The sequence below is a fragment of the Macrotis lagotis genome, chromosome X, assembly GCF_037893015.1.
Source record: "Macrotis lagotis isolate mMagLag1 chromosome X, bilby.v1.9.chrom.fasta, whole genome shotgun sequence".
Lineage (NCBI taxonomy): Eukaryota > Metazoa > Chordata > Mammalia > Peramelemorphia > Peramelidae > Macrotis > Macrotis lagotis.
In genome coordinates, this window is record NC_133666.1 from 219,081,356 (window position 1) to 219,106,150 (window position 24,795).

Below are 24,795 nucleotides of genomic sequence, written 5' to 3' on the forward strand. Positions count from 1 at the left end.
AAACTAAAAAGAAGGAAGAGATTGGGATGATACATATTGAATTTTTGTTCAAGCATAATAAGATTGAGATGCCTACAGGACATCCAGTTTTAGATGTCCAAAAGACAGTGGTAGTGTGGGACTGAATCTAAGAGAGATAAGGGATGGATTTATAGATCTGTGAATTATCTGTATAAAGAGGATAATTGAATTTATTAGAGCTGATGGGAACACCAAGGATAGAGATATCCACAAATAATGGGTGTATTCTGGATGAAGGTCATGCAGAAGGAAATAAGAATTAAACAAGTAGGAAAAAAGAACAGTGTCATGAAGAGAAGTATCTAGGTGGAAATGGTAATCACTAGTGTGAAGGGCTGAAAGAATAATACTCCAGAATAATAAAGATTGCAAGAGGGTCATTATATTCAGCAATTAGTACATCAGTTTTAAATTTGAAGAGTTCACTTTCAGTTGAATGATAAAGTGAGAAACCAGATTACAGAGATTTTAGAAGACAATGAGTGCAAAGAAAATAGGGACACCAGCTATCTCAAGAAGTGGAGCAAAAATACTGAATAATAGCTCACAAGGATGGTTGGATCAGGCAAAGATTTTTTAAGGAAAAAGAAGTCATAAGCTGAGGAGCTAGTGGATAAGGAGAGACTGAAGATTTGAGAAAGAGTGAGGATGACAGCGGGGAAAATCGGCTAGAGAAAATAGAAGGTGACAGAATCAAGAACATACCTTGGCAAGAAAAGGGGCTACCTTTGCACATGAGTCAAAAAAGAAAGAATAGTGGGGAAAGACATGAGAATAATATGAAATTGGATTGGGGAAAGAGAAAGTGAGAGAGCAAGATCGTGTGCACATGAGAGAGAGAATTAGAGAGTGCACACACAAGAGAGTGCTCAAGGGGAATGGTCTCTTTTAGTGAAATAGTTGAAATCTTCAACTGAGAAAATGGGGAAATTGTGGAGAGATGAAAAGGTTTGGAGTAGTGCTGTGGTGAGTGAAATAGTGATTTGATTAGTAAGTAATGCAATGAGGGACCATATGATTTTACTGGTAAATTTGTAGCAACCCAGTCAATGTGCTTTCATGATTTTCTCTAGCTCCAATTAGTGGCACATGAATAGTAGAGCAGATGGATGGTGGAACAAATCCAGGGTTGGTGTTTGGCAAATTATGACAGAATGTAGGTAAAAGAGATATGAATTGAAAGAGATTAGAGTTTATGAACATGGAAACAGAGCAGTTATAGGTGACAGTAAGATCAAGAATATGACTAAGTGTAATGGGAAGTGGGAAATGATTAGAGTGAGAATCTCAAAAATTAGGCTATTTTGAGGGATCATCAATATGTGTGTTGAATTTCCTATTGTATGAATTGAAGAAGGAAGGAAGATGTCTTGAGGAATTAATAGATAACTAGGATATGATTTGGTTGATAAATTTACCTAGCACACAAGTCTCAAAGGAGAATGTATTGTTGAATAGAGAGTTTCTTTGAGTGGTATTGGGGAACAAGGAGTATTCCAACTCTCTTCCCTACCCTGCCCTTAACTAGTAAGTTGAAGAGTATAAGTGAAAGTGCAACTAATACTTCAAATGGTGGTCAAATACATTGTGTTGGCAGAAAATTTTGCTCAATAGTTATAGGTTGAGACATAAATGATGAGACATTAAAGATTATCTTGACTAATAGCTTCATTTAAAGATGAGGAAAGTGAGGCCAAAAGGTTAAGAAAACTAAGGCCATTACACTGATAGTTAGTTCATAGAAAAAAAGTTATTTTTGGTCTGTGAACTTCATATCATATGAACAATTGTGCAAGTTATAAAGTGATTGCTTGTTTCACTTAAATATGTTGGTATGTAAGCTCATCTTCTATAGACTTTACTTGAAAACATCTTCAGGAAGCCCCTATTATTTGGAGGTTTATCATGACAATTTTTAAATCTTAAATCTAACTAGAATTATTCAATAGTAACATTAGAAATAATTTTAATGATTTAATTTAATAATTAGTTATAATAATTTATTTTATTTTATAAATGATAGATTAAAAGTTGGAATTGCAGTGGCATTCACAAAATCTCACTGGGTAAACACTAGAATGAATATATATGTATATATACATGGAAAGCCTTTATGAACAATAATAAATATGATTATCATGAATTAGTATCCCAGAAATTCCCTATTTATTAATAAAACTTTTGTCTACTTCCATATAATATATTTCCTTCCCCAAAATACTAAAAGTTTCAATTTTATTACCATGGTTATTTCATTCTTCTAATTTATTTTGATAGATTTTTGATACGATTAGTGACTAACTCGCAATTATTCTTTATATTTAGACATCCTTAGGATGTAAGAAGTGACTATAGTGCTTGATCTGAATTCGACTTAAGTTCAAATCAGTGCACAGACATTTGCCAGTTCTGTTACTCTGGTCAAGCTATCTATAACTGGCTCAATTTCCTCATCTGTAAAATGGGGATAATAGTACATATTTCCCATTATGATGATAAAATTAGATGTTCATAAAGAACTTTGAAAACCCTTAAGCACATTATAAGTGCTCACTATTTTTACTGTTATCATTTGTTATTGTAAACCTATTGTGCATGTAGATAAAATTGCGATTTTTGTTAATTAAGAACATCGTGATTTAAATTTATCTCTAGAATTACTAGAAGCATATTTGAGGCACCTTTTACCAGTAAATTGGCTGACAAGACTGATTTGTTTACCTTGTCTTGTTCCTACATGGCTTTAATTTTTTCCAATAAGTTTCTTCATCATGAAAACTATTTATTGCATGTAGTTTGAAGGTTTTTGTTGTTTAGTTATCTGATTCTTTGAGATCCCATGGATCATAGCACTCCAGTTTTTTCTATCCTCCACTATTTCTTGAAGTCTGTTCAAGTTCATGTTCTTTATTTCCATGACATGATCTATCTCGTCCTGTCATCCATCCCCTTTTCCTTTTGCCTTCAATATTTCCCAGCATCAGAGTCTTTTCCAGTGAGTCCTGTGGACCAAGTATTTGTTTTGACTTTAGTTTTTGAGCTTTCAGTGAATATCCTGACTTAATTTCTTTAAGCATTTACTGATTTGATCTCCTTGATGTCTAAAGGATTTTCAAAAGTCTTCTTTAGCACCATAATTCAAAAATGCTGTTTCTGCGGCAGTTAACTTTCCCAACTTTGCAACTTTCATAGCTACACACTGAGAATGGAAAATTCATAGCTTTGACTATACAGATCTTTGTCAGCAAAATAATGTCTCTGCTTTTTAGTATACTGTCCAGATTTGCTATTGCTTTTCTTCCAAGCAACAAGTGTCTTTTAATTTTTTGACTGAAGTTTCTATCTGAAGATTAATATTCAATATGGGTGAATCCATCAAAGATATTATTCTTTAAATTTAGATCAATAGTATATCTAGGTAAATCAGTGAACAATTGTGCTAGTATATAAAGTGATTGCTTGTTGCACTTAAACATATTGGGATGTAAGCTCACATCCTATAAAACTTTACTGAAAGTATCTTCAGTGAAACTCTTGTGATTTTATCTGTAGCTTAGTCATTCTAATCAAGAATTGTGATTATATCTATATCTTAGTTATTCTAATCCTTGACCATTTTTTGGTGTATTTTTTGCAAGTGACTTGCCCAAGGTCACACAGCTAGGTAATTATTAATTGTCAGAGGGCCAGTGCTCTATCCACTGTGCCACCCAACTGCCCCCAATCCTTGACAATTTTAATAATTATTTTAGGTTAACTCTGCAATTTCTCAAACAAATCATGACCAACTGTTGCAAAGTTCATTGGATTCTAGAACACATATTTCTTCCTGCCTTCAAGAACTCAGTTCATTATTTGAAGTGAAAGACTATTTTACTGTAGAGCGTGATAGAGTGAGATGCTTCGTAAGTAATCAGAAAGTGTTGTTTACATTTAGAATTCCTTGCCTTTTCAGTATCAGATTTAAAATTCAAGAACCATTTTTTTGCAAGGAAAGGAAAAAATGAACAATTTATATAACCCTACTTTATTCTATTATATCTCTCACAGAGTTGAAAATATATTGTCAGAACAGCAAATAAGAGAGAGGAAAATATTCTGAATTCAGTGTAGTGTGAGAAGGGAAAAAAAGAAAGAGTATTTTGAGTTCTTTCTTTGACTCATTGTCCCTAATGGTAGATGTAAGTCAAATCCAAATATAATATAAGAAAAATCCTGCCAACTTTAGCCAAATGTAAGTCCAATATAAATCCTGTTAGTTCTTATCTAATTGACAGGAGTAGGATATTTCAAACAAATCCCATCCTCCTTGTTTTAGAGGTTCTTTATTCAGAGAGACCAAAGGAATGCTCAGAAAGCTTGGAGAGATACATACCTCTTGTTGTTCAACCTTGGTGGCAGGAGGTGCAGGGTCTGCATAGCCCAGGTTTGCTTATCAGTTCCCCAAGTTCCTAGTTCACTTCTCCTTGTCCCAAACATTCCATGTCTGCCTGCCCACTGTTGACCATCGCCCTGAAAGTAATGGAATGAGTGACTTACCTCACCACATGTTCTGTCCCCTAGCCTGGACAGTTCCAGACTCCATTCCAAATCCCGATCTAATTATAAAATCATAATCTCCTAAAATGGACCTTTTCCAGTCAGACTGGACCATTGTGATTAAGAGGAATTCATGTTCATACCTGTGCCAAATGGTTTACCTCACAGTAAACTTCTAATTATTCCTCTTATTTCGTTTTCTCTCTGCCTTGATTATTTGAATAAAATACTCAAGGCTGAGTACAGTATTTCATTCATATATATATATATATATATATAATATATATATTATATATATGTATATACATGGATAGGTATATAGATATAGATATCTTATTATGTCAGGATAAAGTGGGATGATCACCTTCTTATGCCTGTATGTTATAATATAGTATAACTGAAAATTGTATTAACTTTTTTCCCTCTGTATTTGTAGTCTACTAAAACCCTCACATCTTTTTTCATATAAACTGTTCTTATAAGTGGAGAGATATCTTGTACTTATAAAACTGTTTTTTAAACCTTATCTTTATTGCTATTAAGTTTCATCTTGTTAACTTCAGTCCAATGTTCCAGACTGACAGATTGTTTCTGGATCCTCATAGTATGGTGTTAGTTATCCCTTCCCAGTCTGGGTGGGTTGCAAATCTGATAAGCATACCAACTTGGCCTTTATCCAAGTCACCAATAAAAATATTCGCACAGAGTCAAGCTCGGTTTTCATGAACACTCAAATGGAGACCTCTTCCTCCCAGATGATATCAGACTATTAATGATTTCTTATTGAGACTATTCATTCAACAAGTTCTGAATTTACCTAGTTGTAAAATTTCATACTATTCCACAAGAATATGAGTTACTTTATCAAACATTTTACTAAAATTTACTAAAATAGTAAAGTATATCAGTACTATTCTGCTGAATAGCACTGTCCAAAAAAGAAAGAAGTATGTCAGTTCATACAGTGAGTTCCCCAAACTAGAATGCCCCAGTTTCAAAGTGCTCTATGACTATATGAACTCAAAGCCAGAGTTTATGAGTTCTCACCAATATCATTACCTTTCCTAGTCCACCAAAGTAAAAGCATTTAATGAATTGGTATAATAAAATAGTAGCAATATAATAATTTCTCCATTAACTTGAGATACACTCTCCCACAAACTCATGCACCAGAAGTGAAAAGAGTAAATACAGGTAGAAATAAGTGTAGTGAGACACAGATGGAGACGATATTCTCTCATCGATGGAATTGTTTTTTACTCCCAGAAACCTGTGCTTTAGATTTTGATTATCGGCAGTTCATAACTATAAAATATTGATATTCTGAAAAAGAATTTATTTCTTTTATTTTTAACTTCTTTATTGATCATGTTTTAATTTTAGACTGTGAGATCATTAAATAACAGTGCTTAGACACAATTATATTTCATTAATTAATTTTTGATGCCCAGAATAAAAGAGAACACTTTTCCAAAGCTATAATCTCTTGAAAAAGAAGAAGAAATTGACATATGAAAGATAGAGTGAAAAGTTAGAAAATGAAATTCCATGGATTCTGATGAAATATAACTAGTTTTGTTTTTTCTCTTTATTGAAAGTCAGCACTTTACATTCTGCCTTCACACAGATTTAGAAAGTTCCCTTATTCCAAAGGCCTTATGCAAGGAAGTAAAGATTTCTAACAAAAGATAGTAAAACAAGGCAGCTATTTTGAGAGGAAATATCCACAAGATGAAGGGTTTTCAGAGAGAATGATGAAGTGTCAGTTCTGTTGGACCCACAGAAGGAATTAGGTATTCATTGAAAATACAGAATAATGTATTCTTTCCCAAATCTGTCATGTCTGTTAGGATTTTATTAGATTTTTACCTGGATCCATCAGGAAGAAGTGAGCTGAACAGCCTCTACCCAGAGAGTGGTGCTGATTCATACTATTGAAGAAAGGGGGGAGGGCGGCTAGGTAATGCAGTGGATAAAGCACCAGCCCTGGAGTCAGGAGTACCTGGGTTCAAATCCGGTCTCAGACAGTTGATAATTACCCAGCTGTGTGGCCTTGGGCAAGCCACTTAACCCCATTGCCTTGTAAAATCCCCCCCCCCCAAAAAAAAGTGAAGACTCCTGAGAAATTAGATTCTGGGTAATATTAAAACTCTCCAAGGTCAGAGGGAGATAAAGTTGGGGCCATTACTGTTGGCCTCATTCTTTTATCACTCTCAGAGGTTTCAGGTTTCCTTGGATTTTTCCATTTAGGTGGATGAGATGCCTCTAACTGGCAACACTGGTGCTGTTGTCATTTGTTTCAGTTGTGTCTATCCATGACTCCATTTGGAATTTTCTTGGCAAAGACTCTGGAATGGTTTGCCATTTTCTTGTCTAGCTCACTTTATATATGAGGAAATTAAAGCAAACAGGGTTAAGTGACTCGGTCAGCTTGGTCAGACACCTAGTAAGTGTCTGAAACGAATTTGAACTTGAGAAGAGTCAGTTTTCCTAACTCATATTCAGCATTCCATCCACCATGGCACCTAGTTTCTCTGATTGTTATAGTTCCCTTATCAATAAATTGTGTAATGATCTACTATCTGGGTGCTCCACGATAAAAACTAATTTCCTCAGTATTTCCACATGTGATTAAGTGCAAAAACAAACAACTTTTAAAACTGAAGCAGATTTTTTTTTAAAAAAAGGAGAAGCCAGAGGAAAAAAACAAAAGGAGAAGGAAGAGAGACAGGAAACCAAAGTGTGATTCATCCTATTGCTATATTTAGTTGCCTAGACTTTTCTTACCTTTGTATACTTGGAGTCTAAATCAAAAGATGCCAAGAAAGTATACTTCAACAATTAGATGATTTTTTTTTCTACTCCCACAGCTTTCCTACATCCTACTTTTCACAAGTACCCCCCAAATGAGTAGACAGGATTAACTCAAAATCTACTTAGGCCTATCGCTGGCTGCTTTCTTTCAATAACACAGAAGCTTTTACTGTTTGATACCATGGTTCATTGCTTTTTTTCATGGTCTCTTTTTTTCATTATTTTAATACTTTATTCAATACAATATAGTTTCAGATTTTTTTCTAACAAAATGTTTTTTGAGATTAGTTGAGTAGCTTTTACAAAAATCCATTTATTTTTGTATCTTACATGAAGAAAGGGGGGAGGGCGGCTAGGTAGTGCAGTGGGAAGTGTCTTCTTAATTTTTCACATGTTTGCCTTGTCCATGGATATCATCCCCTCAGAAAATTACTTATTTCTGAGTTGTCAAAATAATTACTGAAAAATTTTGACATTAATGTACTTAATTTTTTATTTCCTGAATATTCTTTTGAATAAGTCATATTTAAAATGATAAAATTGTAAAATGTGAAATATAATATTTTTATTGTGTTGCTTTAATACATCTGTTTTATGTTGATTTAAAATGCTTCATCTTTTTAGAAATAGTACTTAGAAGAGATTCTAAAATAATTCTAAAGACTCCCTCCCCCTCCTCCAGAGGCAATTTTGGCCAGGTCTGTAGATTTAGGAGTATGTTTTAATTTCAAAGGACATTAGAATTAAGTGTTTAATCCCCCAATGAAAACTTATTGCCTATAAATGCTATAAAAATGCTAGATGGATTTACTTTTGAATAATTATGTTTTATATTTGAGTAGAAATTGCAGTGCCCAATCCATCAATATGCAAATCATTTTCATAGATAAATGAGTCAACAAAGTTATGTCAGTAAATCATTTTCATATGCCCTCCTACTTTTATGAGATGTCAGCCTCCCTTATCCATCTTCATTCTCCATTCACCATTTCTTGTTGTCTTAAAACTTATATCTTTCTTCATATTTTACTATGGAATTATATGGCACTTCAGGGAGTATTTCTTATACTATAGTTTATATGCATCATCATGATTAGTTTGGAAAATAAACTATTCCTGATTCACATTTCTGCTTGGCACCCAAAGAACTTTCCCACAGCCAGACAACTAGTAAGTTTCTGAATCAGGATTTGAACTCAAATCCTCCTAATTCCAAAGTCAATGCTCTGTCTGCTATGACACTTAACCCTAGTTCTCCCTTTTGCATGAAATTGAATGCAGCAATCTTTGCTTTACTATTTTATGTTGGTTTGGGTTTAACTGTGTTTGCTCTCAAAAGGGAGGAAAAAAATACATGGAAAAGCATGCTTAAAATTTTGTGTTATCTGTTTTGCTTTACAGAGACTAAATACTATTGGAACTAGTAATGCCGATCTTCCTTTGGCTGATCCCGGAATGTACCAGTTGGATATTACATTAAGAAGGGGTCAGAATTTAGCTGCCCGAGATCGTGGAGGTAAGGCCATGAGTCTGTGCCCTTAATACAACTGACTTTATTAACCCTTTAGCTTAAAACAAATCAATTTATTATCATAATAAAAATTTATTAGAAATATGATTCAGGGGTGGCTAGGTGGTACAGTGGATAGAGCACCGGTCCTGGAGTAAGGAGTACCAGAGTTCAAATCCAACCTCAAACACTTAATAATTACCTAGCTGTGTGGCCTTGGGCAAGCCACTTAACCCCATTTGCCTTGCCAAAACCTAAAAAAAAAAAAAACCCATATGGGCCAACAATATCTATCTATATTTAGCATTTATAAATATAGGGTCTATATCAGATTACTTTCTGTTGGGGGAGATGGGAGGGAAGGGAGGGAGAAAAATTGTAAAGCTCAAAACTTTGCAAAAGAAAGATTGGTTAAAAACTACCATTGCATGTAGTTGAAAAAAACAAAATATTTTGTTTAAAAAAGGTCAAAAAACATGTTTAAATAGTTATATATGTGTAACTTGTATCAGATTATTGGCTGTCAAGGAAGGGAGGGAAGAAGAGAGAAAAATGTGGAACACAAAATTTTACAAAAAATGAATGTTGAAAACTATCTTTGCATTTAGTTGGAAAATAAATCTATATTAATAAAAAAGAAATTTGGTTCAGAGGTGATTATAAGTTTAGGGCAATGAATGAATGATTTCCTTCAGTATTTTTTCTAGTTCTTATAAGGCACTTCGGCAAATGTAAGATGAGGAGGCTGGGATGGGACTCTTAAAAGTATTAATGGGGTAGCTAGGTGTTGCAGCGGATAGAACACCAGTCCCAAAGTTAGGAGGACCTGAGTTCAAATGTGACCTCAGTCATTTGATACTTACTAGCTGTGTGACTTAGGCAAGCCACTTAACCCCATTGTCACATAAAAGTCACAAAAAAAACTCATGTCCCAAATTGTTGGCATAATTATTTAGGAGAAGTTTAAGAGGCAAGAAAATGTTAGGTTACCTTGCAGGCTATACAGCATCCAAAAAGTGGGAATGAATTTTGGACAGAAAAGGGATGCATACAAATTTTTGTGATGGCATAAAATGGTTATTAAGTAAGTACTTGTCTGATAAATTGTTTAAAATTAATTGATTATTTGCATCTTCATTGGAGTTTAAATTCAGACTTCTTGGTTGGGATCACTGGTGGGATCACTGTCTTTTTTTCTACTTGAGAACCAGATGGTTTTTAAATACGTGAAAGACAAGACAATTAAAAAGGAGCATTTAGATTTGTAGAAAAGGCTGGCTGAATATATAGGAAACCTCTTATTAAGTCAAATTTTTATTAATCTCTTCTTTTTTCAAGGCAGCCATGGAAAAGATATGGGTTCAAATATTGGCCCTGCCTCTTACTAGCTGTGTGACCATGGCAAATCAATTTAACTTCTCTAAATAATTTCCTTATCTGAAAAAAACTGGAATAATAAAAATAATAAGATTGCTGTGCTAAAAAACACTTTAGGGGCGGCTATGTGGAGCAGTGGATAAAGCACCAGCCCTGGAGTCAGGAGTACCTGGGTTCAAATCCGGTCTCAGACACTTAATAATTACCTATCTGTGTGGCCTTGGGCAAGCCACTTAGCCCCATTTGCCTTGCAAAAACCTAAAAAAAAAACATTTTATGAAGTCAAAAACCCTGTAGACATGAGTTAATGTTTTTCTCTGTTAAATTCAATAAAGAGCATTTTAATTGAGAGCTATAATCAGGCAAAGGTAATAAGGTTATGAGACAAAGTATTAGTCTTGGTAGTGGAGAGAAAAATAACCTAGAAAAAAATTATATTTATAAAATTGAGAAGATTGAGCAGTTGAATGGATGTGAGTGTAACAGAGAAAGGAAAGAGTCAAGGCTGGCTCCAAGCCTACTAGTACCTTCAACAAAAATGAGAAAGGTCAAAGGAGTGGTAGGTTTGGGGAAAAGATAGTAACGAGTTTCAAATTGTTCCTGTTCAGTTCATTATGCCTATGGCACACCCAGTTGGAAATGGCCAACAGGTACCAGGTGATATAGACCTACAGAGTTTGAGCTCTGCAGAGAGATAACGGTTAAGTATGCAAATTTGAGTGTCATTCATAGAAATGGTAATTGTTCTCATTGCAACTAATGAACTCTACAAGGGAAAGAGTTATAGAGAGAAGGGTCTGGGGCAGATCTTTGTGCTATACTTATATATATGGTTAGAAAGAGGGAAAAGATCTAGCAAACATGAATGAGAAAGAACTTTCAGACCAGAAGGAGGAGATTCAGCAGAGTAGTGTCCTGAAAATCCAGCCATACAGTTTTGAGGCAAGAGGAAGTGGTCAGTAATGTCAAAAACTGCCAAGCAGTCAAAAAGAAAAAGAACTGAGTAAAAGTATATTGGATTAAGTAAGTAAAGGAGCATTGAATCTTAAAGAGAATAGATTCATTAAAATGGTGAAGTTGAAAAGCGAATTGGACACAAGGAAATAAGTACCACACATGAACATTATTTTTTTCTAGGAGTTTGATAATGTGGTTGCAAAGTTATTTGGGAGTGGGACATTTACATGGGAAGAGGACAGCAAGGTCATTTGAAGACTTTTTTAATGATTCATGATATTTTGTTGTGCTTATAAGTAGGAACCTGCAGATGGAGAGATTGAATTAAAGTTTAGTTTTCATATGTAATCATCAAAATCACTCATTTGTGCCTAAAATTGAGTTTTAATTTAAACAATCTAACACATCTTTATGAGATTCTCTAAAAATGCATCAATTCTCGCATTCCAATACATCTCTATATAATACTGATTAATGAACATGAATCCTTCATTAAGTTAATGGGTACATAGTTTCATTCTTTTAGAATTTTTTACTTTATTTTTAAGGAGATGGATAAAATTAATGGAGAATTATTATTATTACAATGCAGTATTATTACCCTTGGTTGAATAGGTAGGCTTTTTATTGGGGAGAAAAAAGCAAACAACTTTCTTTCTTTGTTTTTGCTCAGGAATGGAATATCACAATTCCCTAGGTTTAGGGAATCAAAAAAGGGGGTTCCCCCCATAGGAATAGAATAACATGTATCTTTGTATCTTGTATTTAAGGTTATAATATTTCCTTATAAAAATACAGAATAGTAACCAGAAGAAGGAAGCATTGCCTTTTTTTCCTCTTCCCTTTTAGGTTAAAGTTGCTGTATTACACCAACTCCCAGCTTTGGTAATGCTATATACTGAAATAATTTGAACTTCATGGCACTCATCTCAATTCTTTCAATCAGATCCTTCTTTTAAAAAAAAAACCTGGAAACTGTCTAGATATAATTATTAATTATTTCAAAAACTATATATTAAATTTTGCCTTATTAATTATACAATACCACTTGAGTCAATATGAAACATCCAATGATGTTTGAAAGCTAAGCTATCATAGTTTTTTTTTCTTTTAGGTTTTTTTTTTTTGCAAGGCAAATGGGGTTAAGTGGCTTGCCCAAGGCCACACAGCTAGGTAATTATTAAGTGTCTGTGATCGGATTTGAACCCAGGTACTCCTGACTCCAGGGCCAGTGCTTTATCCACTACGCCACCTAGCTGCCCCTATCATAGTTTTTCTAAAGGTCTGCATATATTTTTATAAAAGATAATCAAGAGCTCTCCTTCCTCCTCTAAGACTTTATTTCTGTAGTCATCCTTCCTTTTTTTTTTGAGACTCCCTTTCCACTTATTCCTCAAGCTATCTACCCTTGGATTTATTCTATATTTTCCCAATAATTATTCATATACTAATATGAATAGTGTATATAAGTTCCTAATCAGCATAAAAGATGCTCAGTTTTATTCCATTTGAATTGTTAAATTTACTTTCAGAGATGTGTATGTAGAGATGACTAATAGGGGATAGTTACTCGGGCAGTGTAGTTTACAAATAAAGCAATATATATAAAGCATTTTTTGCACCATAAAATATACAATAAAAATGCAAACCAAGATGCTGGTTCCAAAATAAGGTCTCATAGGGGCGGCTAGGTGGCTCAGTGGATAGAGCACTGGCCCTGGACTCAGGAGGACCTGAGTTCAAATTTGACTTCAGACACTTAATAATTACGTAGCTGTGTGGCCTTGGGCAAACCACTTGACCCCCATTGCCTTGCAAAAACTAAAAAATAAATAAATAAAAAAATAAGGTTTCATGACACAAAAAAATCCACATTCTCACAAAAGCTTTTTGTAGAGCTTTCCACCTTACCCACCTACTGACCATCTTTTTCTTCCTCTTTATTATTATACTTCTTAAACAAGTCTATCCTGAATGACTCTGCTTCATTATTTGCTCCTCTTGTCTACACTTTGTGATCCAGTTTGCAGAATTTCTTCCTACACCTTTCAAAACATTGTTAATTAACTCTTTCTCTTCCATAAATCTGAACATGTCACTTATCTGCTCAAAATCTCCTGTCTTCCTGTTGCCTATTGAGTAAAGTTCAAACTCAGTTCCCCAACATTTCAGATCCTCTAAAGTTATACAGCTATAATGAGCTACTCTCTGTCCTCTCAAATGCTTCCTACAATTTTTTCATCTCCATATCTTTATGCTCTTATTTATACATAGAATGTCCTTTTAAACATCCCTTCCTTCAAAGCTTTTCCTGGCCTCCCCTAAACTTGAAATAGTACTTTGTTTTGCATTTCTCCAATGAACTTACCATATATTCTGTATGTATCACGGTTTTCTATGTATGAGTCTATACCAAGTATCATGAAGCCAGAGACTTAAATAAACTTTGTATGTAATTCAGTACATAGTCATCTATTACTGTACATATTGTAGGTACTTGATAAATATTTATTGGACTGGATATTATAAGCGACTTGAGAACACATGACAAAATAAAATGAGGTCAGGTCATGAAACTCTATAGAAGACATAAGTATGGAGAGTATCTAAATTTATGAAATCATGGATTCATCAAAGTTTATGTAGTTCTTAAAAGCAGGAAAAACTACATTTCTCCACAATCTTCTCCCCCTCCTCAATTAACAGTTATTATGATTGAGAAAATTCTGAATACAAGACTGAATTCTGAGATATGAATGGAACAACAGAGAAATAAACTCATGAAGAGGAATCCTTTGACATTTTTAGAGCTCAAGATGATAATCACAGACATCAAAAGAAAACTAAGAAAATCACAGTCTCAAAATGTGTGAGCAGGAAATGGCCTATATGATCATCACTTCCAAATCTTTCATTTTATTGATGTGGAAACTAGGGCTAAACAATTTGTCCAAAGGCACATAATAGAGGTATGCTAGTAGATAACGGAGTCAATACAAGAACCAGACTGCTGCTTCAATTTTCTTTTCAATGTAAATAGAACTCATTACACTTAAGTATGCTAGGTGATGCAGTGGATAGAACACTTATACTGGGAATCAAGAAAATCTGAGGTCAAATCCAAATAACTATATAAGCTGCATGATTCTAGGCAGGTCACCTAATCTCATCTATCTCAGCTTCATCATCTCTAAGATGGGAATAATAATAGTATCTAACTCCCAGGGTTGTGATGAAGGTCAAATGAATTTGTAAAGTACTCTGTAGACTTTTCTATGCAAATCCTAGCTATAGATAGTATTACTTCATTTCTAAAATATATGTATATGTTATATAACCCTAGAAATGTACATTTAACTAAGAAAAATTGGCACTATATTAGACTAATGCTTTCTGATTTCTAATCTTACTATTGTCATTTTGATTAAGTAATGCAGAGAAATAAAATTTAATGTATATAAGTAATGAATTATATAGAAAAATCCAAAAGGATTTCCTCCTTTGTCAAAGCATCCCAAAGCAAGAGGAAAAGAATGGAATGCTAAAGTCGCATATTACTGACTGTGTCAGTAAAGGTTATCAATAATACAGAAAATGAAATAAGGGTAACTTTTTTTTAAATAAAAAGGTTTAGTGAAAATTTCATTAGTTACAATTATAATTTATAAGAATTTTTAGTAGTTTTCCAACACTAACAATCATAGGAGTATTTATCTTCTAGGTTTTTTTTTGATTTGCATGTAGATAGATGGCGGTGTATTTCGATCACAACATTCAACCTTCCATTAGGTATAATTAACTGAGATAGTGGCATTTTTTTCATTCATTTGTTGGTGTGTTAAAATAGAATAAATATGGTAGTCAATTTTAGAGGAAAGATTAAAGAAACAGAGATATTTATATCCTCTGGAGACTTATTTGTTGTTTAGGGCTTCTAAGCAGCTCTGTGTCCAAAATCCTTATGAATGTTTTCTTCAGCTTTCAGAGGCCTTTCCAACATAGTCATTAATCCCAGAATCCTTAGCTACCCCTATTTGAGCAGCAAAAATAGGGAGTCAAACTGGAGCAAAGAGGTAAAAACTGAGTCCATAAAGAACTCTCAGTCATAGCTAACATAGGAACAGGCAGTCAGGTCATTCAACTAAGAAAGTTAAGAACTGATAGAGCTCTGCAGGTCATGGAACATCTGGATAGTCCTAAGGAAAAAATAAGAAAGGCAAGGACCTGTAGATCAGAGCTTGTACTATGACTGATTAGCCCTGGGAATGAGGGATTATTTGAGGTATCTGTTCTGGAGAAAAAGCTTTGCCTAAGTGAGTGCTTCATCTCTTGATATAAGTTATGAGTATAAGAGATGCTAGCTCCTCATAGGAAAGATAGATCTCTCTTTGATCCTTTGCCTTGTAGGTGACATTTTCATTTTGCCTGAAGAAAAAGCCAACCAGTCAATAAGTATTTATAGGATCTGCCAGACACCTTGCTAGGCACCGGGATTACAAAGACAAAGAATGAAAAAACTTATACCCCAAAAAAAGAAACTTAAATTTTAATGGGAGAGACATTATCCATATAAATCAATACATCAGTAAGAATTTCTTAAGCTGCTACGCAATGGGTATATAAAGAAGGATGAAAAACAGTTCCTGCTTTCAAGGAACTCACGATTTAATGGGGTAGACATAATGTGGTAGTCACTGAAAACAGATACATGGTTTATTTGTACGTGTGTGTGTGTGTGTATGTGTAGCCATATATATGTATATATGTGCATAATTTTTCTCATGAAAACTTGACTTTTATAAATTCACTAGTAGAAAGTTATAATAGATCTTGATGATTTGCTTCAAATAAAAAAATATGTCATGAGGACTCTATATAAAAGATGAAGATGTGAAGCCTAAATTCTGGTATCAAACTACTGGCATTAATATTAATCATAGAGAATCATTACTTTCTATCACTTTTATAAGCATGAAGCACTAATGCTCTGTTATAAGAACTATTCTATATCAAACAACTTAAGTTATAGTGAAATAAAAAGAAATAAATAGAAAGTAAGCAAGTCTAAGGATATGATAACTCATTAGATATTTACTGGCTGATCATTCTACAAACCCTTGATTTCAGATCCTGTGATCCACCTGGCTCTTCAAATTACTATGGGATCATTTTTTTCACCCCTCTGCAGAGATACACACACACACACACACACACACACACACACACACACACACACACATTCATACTCATAGATACATATGTATACATACTCAAGTAGATACACACATATGTTTAATAATTAAATACAAACTATTTAGGGAGAGATATTAATAAAAATCAGGAGGATCAGGAAAAGCTTCATGTAAAAGATGATATTTGAGATGCAGCTTTCATTGTTTTTGTTTTTGGAAGGGAGTGGGGTTAAGTGACTTGCCCAAGATCACACAACTAGGTAATTATTAAGGGTCTGAGGTCGGATATGAACTCAGGTCCTCATGACTCCAGGACCAGTATTCTGTCCCTGTGATTCCTAGCTGCCCCTTGAGATGCATCTTAAAAGAAAATAGGGACTCTGTGAGGCAACAGAGAAGAGGTCAGATTGACTGATTCATAAAGTGCAGGAGGAACACTTCTGTCCAAGTAATTGAGAAAGGTAAGTAGGAACAGGTTATGAAGGACTTAAAAAGCTAAACAGAATTAGCCAAGTAAGAAAATCATTTTTCTTATTTCTATTTCATTGTGTCATTGAATGACAACAGTATAATGTGCAAGCTGTGAGCAAAGGAAGATACATTTATTTGAAAAGTAAAACAACTCAAAAATGATATTGCAGAAGTCAAGAATTTAGTATTGGAGATATATATAACAAAGTGTTTTATAATAACAAATTGGTTTTATTCACTAGAAGCTCTCTGAAGACGGAGTGATTTTTCTGTTTGACTTCTGATATCATGCTCCTAGGACAGTGAATACTTAAAGCTTAATGGATTAGGTGCTTTGAAAAAGAGGCCTATTTTAGATGAGTCAGGGCAATAACTTAAAAACAAAAAAAAAAGCAAGTAGAGATACATAATAAAAGATTATTTTGTGGCAATAATAATTGTGGCAATTGATTGTCCATCATGAAAAATATACTCACCATACTCAACAAAGAAATAGTTACATGGAACACTGGAAAGCAATAATTGAACAAAAATTGGAAAAGACATAGTAAGACTTGTATAATTCCTCCCATCTACATTCAAAAATCCCTATTTTTTTAAAATGGAAATAACAATAATATCTTGAGAAAAAGAATGATATAATAGAAAGAGCACTGGAACTTGTGCTGTTGAAGGAAAAATATTAGAGAAATATTTGTCTAGCCTTTCCTATAATTTCCTATAATGTGATTGACATTTTCTGGGGACTTCTGACTCTCTCTCCCCATTGTTTCATTTAATCTTCTTAAATGGAAATTCATTAAGATAATAGAAAGCAACCTCAGCCTCCTCCTACTACCTCTTCTACACTGGTCTGGCTTTCAAGGTATATGCCTGACTCCATTCAAAATTCAGCCTACCCACTTTTCCATGCTGAATCTATGTGATACCAGCTCCATATGGCTCAATCTATGACAATTGTATTTCAATTTCTTAACTGTCTTTGCTCCTCTTCCTAACTCAGTTTGTAGATGTCTCTTTGCTTAAATTCACTATCTTCTTAAAATACTCGCTTTTGGGGGGTAGCTAGGTAGTGCAGTGGATGGAGCACCGGCCCTATGATCAGGAGGACCTGAGCTTAATCTGGCCTCAAGACACATGATAATTACCTAGCTGTGTGACCTTGGGCAAGTTAACCCCGTTGCCTTGAAAAAAAAAATTGCAACAAGCATTTATTAAATGCTTACTATGTATTCGGAAAAGTTGTGCTAGGAAAAGATGATTGAAAAAAATTTAGTAATCTTATCTTCTGGGAACTTATATGGCAGATGACTTGGCAAAGTTTCATTAGTGACAGAAGTAGTACTTGAAACTTGACCAGATACTCCAGACTCCAGGGCCAGTACTCTATCCACTGTGTCACCTAGCCACCCCCTAGTGTTACAACTTTTGCTTCAAATACAAATATTCATTGAAGAATGAATAAATGTTGGATATCAGTATCTGCATAAAGATAAAATCCTAATGGAGATTTTATCAAGGCCACTCAAGAAAAGAGAGTATACAGTGAAAAGTGTATCCCCATTGTATCAAATTACTACTCCAGAAGAGAAATAACATCTGTATATACAAATAATATTTGTTCTTTCTTTTCCTTCCCAAAAGATATGGTTGATGGAAAAAATTAAATGGAAAAGGAATGAAAGTTTCAGTCTCATATAAAGTATTTTTTCAAACAGAAGAAAAACTAAGTCTAACAGGAATGAGAGTTTTAAGTGATTGTCACATTAAAGATCTTATTTTAAAGTCAATTATTAACAGACTTGAAAGGCGTTAATGTCATTTATTGCTCATTTAATTATCCTCTTTACTGGTCTGTGTTTTTTAAGGAAAGATGAACTACCACTGAGTCTTAAAAGAAAGTAATGTCAATGAATATAGTTAGACTGAGAAATATTATTCTACATTTATAAGTGTGAGTGGGGGCTATGTACATGCCTTCATTGCATACAAGATATCATTTTTGTTCTTACTAATTGATTCACAATTATCATTTTTGTAAGATAACTATGATTAAAAGCATTTATTGAAAGAATACCTGCTGGGTAAAACCAATGTGAAGTGATGAGAGAAATGAAGACTGGTTATAAGTAGTGATTGATGCTGTCACCAAAAAATTTTAATTAAATATGTCTTTCTGACATTAGCATTAATTCTCTGAGTGGTTTTTATAGTAAAATTTAATCAGAGCATTTGCATTTAAAGTATACTTTTAGAGGAATGTAATAGCATAATGGACTTGGCGGTTTCCTTATAACATCTCCTTAATAGATATTTTGAGGACAATTGCATCATCTGGATATTAATAATTAATATATATCATAGATTATTAATCATATTATTAAGAAATTATGCTTGAAAAGAACCTTAGAAACCAGTTAACTAGCCCCTTAATTTACAAAGTGGGAAACTAAGGTTCAAAAAGATTTTGGTAGCTTGACCAACACTCAGTTACTTAGCAGGAGACCTAGAACCCATTTCTCCTGACCCTCAGTAAAGAGCTCTGTGCAACTTATCACTTTTCACTGTATACTCTCTTTTCTTGAGTGGTCTTGATAAAATCTCCATTAGGATTTTATCTTTATGCAGATACTGATATCCAACATTTATTCATTCTTCAATGAATATTTGTATTTGAAGCAAAAGTTGTAACACTAGGGGGTGGCTAGGTGACACAGAGGACAGAGCACCGGCCCTGGAGTCTGGAGTACCTGAGTTCAAATGTGACCTAATTACCTAGCTGTGTGACCTTGGGCAAGCCACTTAACCCCATTGCCTTGCAAAAAAAATAAAAAATAAATAAAAAGTTGTAACACTAGCACAATTCATAAGACTATGTGCATTTAATGCTTATCACATAAACAACTAGTCATTTGATAAAAGTGTTACACAAAGTGTGTTCCAGAGACAAAAAAGTTTGATCCACAGACCCCTTCCTTAGAGGTCCTAAGATCCCTTCCAGAGGATGCTCAAGATTGAAACTATTTTCATATTAATATTATTTGCCTATTAAAATACCCCTCCTTTTCCCAACTATATATCTATTTAAAACCGGATGGTCTTCCTGTACTTCAACCAGAAAAGCATATTGCCGATTGCATACAGAAGCAGCTAAGAGATTCCAGATGTCTTCTATTAACCAGACATTAAAGCCATTTGCAAAAATATATAAAAATGATATTCTAACTTTTTTATTTTGAAAAATTTCATTATTTTGCACACACAATATATTCTTATATTAAATGTATAATAGGTTTATCATTATTGATTATGATATATTAATAATTTTTAAAAAGGCATCAGCTTTTGTTCCTATTACATAAATAAGAATAGACATAATCCAAATAAATAGAAATTCTTTGGGATCTTTAGTGTTGACATTCATGAGTTTGGCCTTAATAAAGGATTAAACTAACATAGTAACCTCCAAAGTTTGTCCTAATAAAAAACAAAAAGAATTAGGTTAGCATATGTTAGCCTCCAGAATTTGAACAAAGAGAATTAGGTTAACATATGTGTTTATTAGGTTTTCTAATTTTGTGGTCATGAATATATGGGACTCAGGAATTGGACCTCCAGTAGAATTTTGGAAAAGCATATTTATATATGCTGGGATATGATCTGATAATGGTGGGATCTGATAAAGCTGATCTTCTACTTGTCCATCAAGGGAACTGCCTTCCACTCAGACTGTGCTTTATATAACATTGATTAGGGGCAGAGGAACTATTGAAAATTCTGTTATGTCAGGTAGTCTGTTCAACCTTTCTTCCTTATCAGTTTTGTTAAAGATCTCCACAAAGCATAGGATCCTTCCTTCTCCAGGATATGGCACCTTCCTGTGACTGTTGGTACAGAGAAGAGATTTATATTTGTTAAAACAAACAAAATCCATATTTGTTTTTGGAGGACATTGTCATTTTCCCCCTTTTGGTCAAAGTGGATCCATGGTGCCACCTGCAGACCAATGAAGAAACTTGTGGGGATATGAGGGGAATAATGGGACAAAATAACATAGCTTGAAACAAACCTAAACCAAACCTAGGGCTATCAAGTGATATGGGGAGGCATTATAGGGGGATATAAGGAGAGGCAATATGCAAGAGAAAGGAAAGGATGGACAGCATTCTGACAAAATCAAAGGTGATAATTCCCTATAATAAGTTGTCTATGTAAATAAAAGACTCAAAAAGGGAAACAGCAAAGTAAAATTCAGGTCTGTCTCCCTGAAAATGTCTGATATAATCCTGTGGTTCAGGTGTGGTCTCAGAGCAGTTCTTTTCCAGTTCAGATCATTTGTAGAAATTTTCTTCTTTGCTAACAAAATGAATAATCTTAGAAAATTAACACTGATTTAAATTTATTTGACTTATAACTAGATCAAACCTTATGTCTCTACTATTAAAAAATGAAATTTGGAATATACTTTAGTGAATTTATAATTTTAGAATGGTTGTCATGTTGATATACACAGAAAACTCAAACACAGACAAAAATTAAAAACTAGTTTTCATATGTGGCATAATTCATTCCCCGATTAGGAGGGTAAGATTCTGTTAAGAAATTAACAGAATGTTTTTGTAAGAAGATGGACTGTAATACAAAAATTGAATCCATTTAAAAGTTGTTAGATTTACTTCAGTGGCAACAAAAAAGTTCATATGTATATATAAATCCACTGAATAAATCAGTTTCAAAGCAGTGCATATCAAATATTTATAATATAGCATTTTCAACTTCTAGCCATGTTCAAATGAATAATCCCCAGTAAAAGTTGTTCTCTTTAAGGCATTTGCAAGATAGACTGTAAGTCATCCTTCTTCTGAGATGACTAATTTGACTGATATTTCTTTCCATAAAATAGAACCGAAACAGTTATAATATTTGCTAAATAACAGATTTATCTTATTTACCAGGATATTAATCATAGCCTGGTTTCACAAATCATTATGTCATTTGCCTAATTATCCTACATAATTGTGAGAAATTAAAGGGCCTTATCTAACCCAGGAAAATGTAGCTAGTAACAGAAGTCAAAGTAAATCACTTAATTAGATAGTTGATTAGAATATAAAGAATTCCAAGCCAAATTTCTCATATAATAACTGCATTTTTCTATAGTAATTCAAATGTGTTTCACTATTATCCTATGAGATAAGGATTTAATAGTATATCCATACTGATTAACTGATGTGACTATAGAAATTTGCCCAAAAAGAAGAGGAACATAAGGGAAAGTATTCCCTTATTTTGATGATATCCAAGAAAAGGTTATATAGATGGGCAGTTGAATTGAGCCAAGCTTAAAGTCAACCAAGTATATTGTAAATGTCATGTTTGAGAAATTAAGTGAGGAGAATATTACCTCAGCTAAGCCTTTCCCACAAAATCTCCACCTGCAGTGTATGCATTTAAAAGTGCATTGGGTTGCTGACCTCATGACTCATTCTTTGATGATCATACTTGGAGTCAGACACAGAATATCATTTAACAGTCCCTTAAGGTCTCAAATAGTAATTTCCAGTTATCAGAGTTTCAGATAAGTTCAGTTCACAGGGATCAGGTATCCTAGATAATAAGTAATGATATAATCTCACTTTTTTTAGGTATTTTTTTTGCAAGGCAGTGGGGTTAAGTGACTTGCCCAAGGTCACACAGCTAGGTAATTAGTGTCTGAGGCTCAATTTGAACTCAGGACTCCAGAGGGTTGATAAGGATTTATGAATAGATGATTCTAAGGAGATTTTACAAAGCTTTCATTTTTCCTCTCTAAAATTACCAAATTTCCTTTTAAAATACTTTTGTAAATATTTGATCAAAATAATAACTCATTAACATTCTCATAATTTCCATACGTAATAGCCAAATAACTTTAGGTAAATTGCTTTTCAAATAATTTTAGGTGAGTTCCCTTTCAAAGTTTATAATTTCTCAAATTACATTACTTTAGACTATTAACAGCACGTGGTAACCAACAGCCTCCTAACCCATTTGTTCCCTCCTTTGGCTTCTCTATAGTAAATTTCTGACCCCAGGGCTGTTGCTCTATTCACTGTGCCACCTAGCTGTTCCTATAATCTCACTTCGATAACAGCAAGAGATTTATCACAGAAAAATCACAATTTATCTTGTCAACATGGCATAAATGATTTTGCTTTAAAATGCTTAATAGCAAACAACAAAAGATTGAGATGTACAAATAAAATAATCTTGCACAGAAATAATTGCACAGAAAACAGATTTTATGAAATACTGTCTAGAGTAAAACATGTCCAATTATTAACCATGTTCAAATAGACATTAACAGTACTTTTCTCAGAATTCCTTTAAATAATGGGAACATCTTTATGTTACTCTTAGGCGTTTTGCATATATTTCTACACATCTTCTAATCTCAGATTAAACATAAGAAAAATCAGATTTCCAATTGGGTTGACACAAAATAATTCATAAATTACTATTCTTCATTAACATAATATTTTTGTTGTTTTAAAATGATAGATATCTCTTCCTTATTCATTCTTAAAATAAATCTTTAAAATGGAAATTTATCATACCTGTTTGTGTAAATTGTTTTTAAGCATCATAAATAAATCCCCAAAGTTTTAAAAACAAACTAAATTCTTAATTCTAAAGGTTCTAATTACCAATTTCCTTTAGGCAAAAGGTTATTATAATAGGGAGGAATTGCAATTTTTCTAAACCAAGGAGAACCTTATTAGAAAGTTTAAAATAAGTTTAAATAACGGTTTAAAAAGTTTAAAATTCTCTCTCTCTCTCTCTCTCTCTCTCTCTCTCTCTCTCTCTCTCTCTCTCTCTCTCTCTCTCTCTCTCTCTCTCTCCCCCCCTTCCTCCCTCCCTCTCTCTCTAACAAAGCTCCCCAAGTCTTTTGTTATCCATTTCTGTCCTCCTTACAGGCTTCTATAATAAATCCTGAGCAGTTTGAAATCCCAGGGATTAATAAGCTTGAATTCTTTTATATTCAAAACTCTCAGTCTTAAATTTGACCACAAATTGGTGCAACACGATAGCCTGCGTCTTGTCACCATAATGTCAATCCTTTGGGCCTTAAGAAAGAAAAACAGAATTAGGTTGTATATATGTTTTATTTTTTTCTTAAACTGGTGGAATGCATGCATGAGAGCTTCGATCAGAATGGAGCTTACTTTTGGTTTATGCTACACAGAATTTAAAGGCAAAACCTTCAAAATTGATTGGGAATGGCCATACCATGGGTAGCTTTGTACTGCTATTTCCTCAGGTTTGGTAGTATCTTCATGGTGGCCCAATAAAATATTGCCATTTTCCCTCTAAGGAATCACCCCACAGGCATTGAGAGACAACTCTGTGCTGGAGGATCAAGGAGAAAGGTCAGAATGGAAAGTCCCCAGGGTTCTTTTGTTGGTGATGGGGCATTCAGAATGTGAATGGATTTGCAGAGAAGCTTCCCTGCAGTCATAGCCTTGAGACACTGTTTTCAGAAAAAACAAGGTTAAAGGGATGGAGTCTAATTCTTCCTCAAAGAGTGAAAAGGGAGTCACAGGAAGGAAACTGGGGATGATTATCTAAACTTTACAGATGAGGAAACTGAAGTCCAGAAAGGGGAAGTAACTTGGCCAAGGTACCACCCAGAGCCAGTGGCCACTGGAATTCAAAATCCACATTCAGTCATTGACACAGCATAAGGCTGATTTGTGGATCCCTTCCAACTGAAAGATTCTAAGAAACTCCATTGACACAGGAGGAAACTGAGGCCCACAGTGGAAAGGGAATCTGACCAATGCTACAGAGTAATTCCAGGGCAGGACCCCAGGGCAACAGTAAAGGATCCTATCTGGCTGGTCTAGGCCTGGTGGAACTCATGGGATTAGAGAT

At 33.9% G+C, this 24,795-nt stretch overlaps 1 protein-coding gene across 4 annotated transcripts in view; it reads left to right on the forward strand.

Annotated features, from left to right (window-relative positions):
- Positions 1-24,795, forward strand: part of MCTP1 (multiple C2 and transmembrane domain containing 1) — a 528,212-nt gene that overhangs the window by 97,860 nt on the left and 405,557 nt on the right. For all 4 annotated transcript variants that reach the window (XM_074200502.1, XM_074200503.1, XM_074200500.1 and 1 more), the window contains exon 2: positions 8,776-8,890. In XM_074200502.1, coding sequence (XP_074056603.1) covers positions 8,776-8,890 — 115 coding nt within the window. The remainder of the gene's footprint in view (positions 1-8,775; positions 8,891-24,795) is intronic.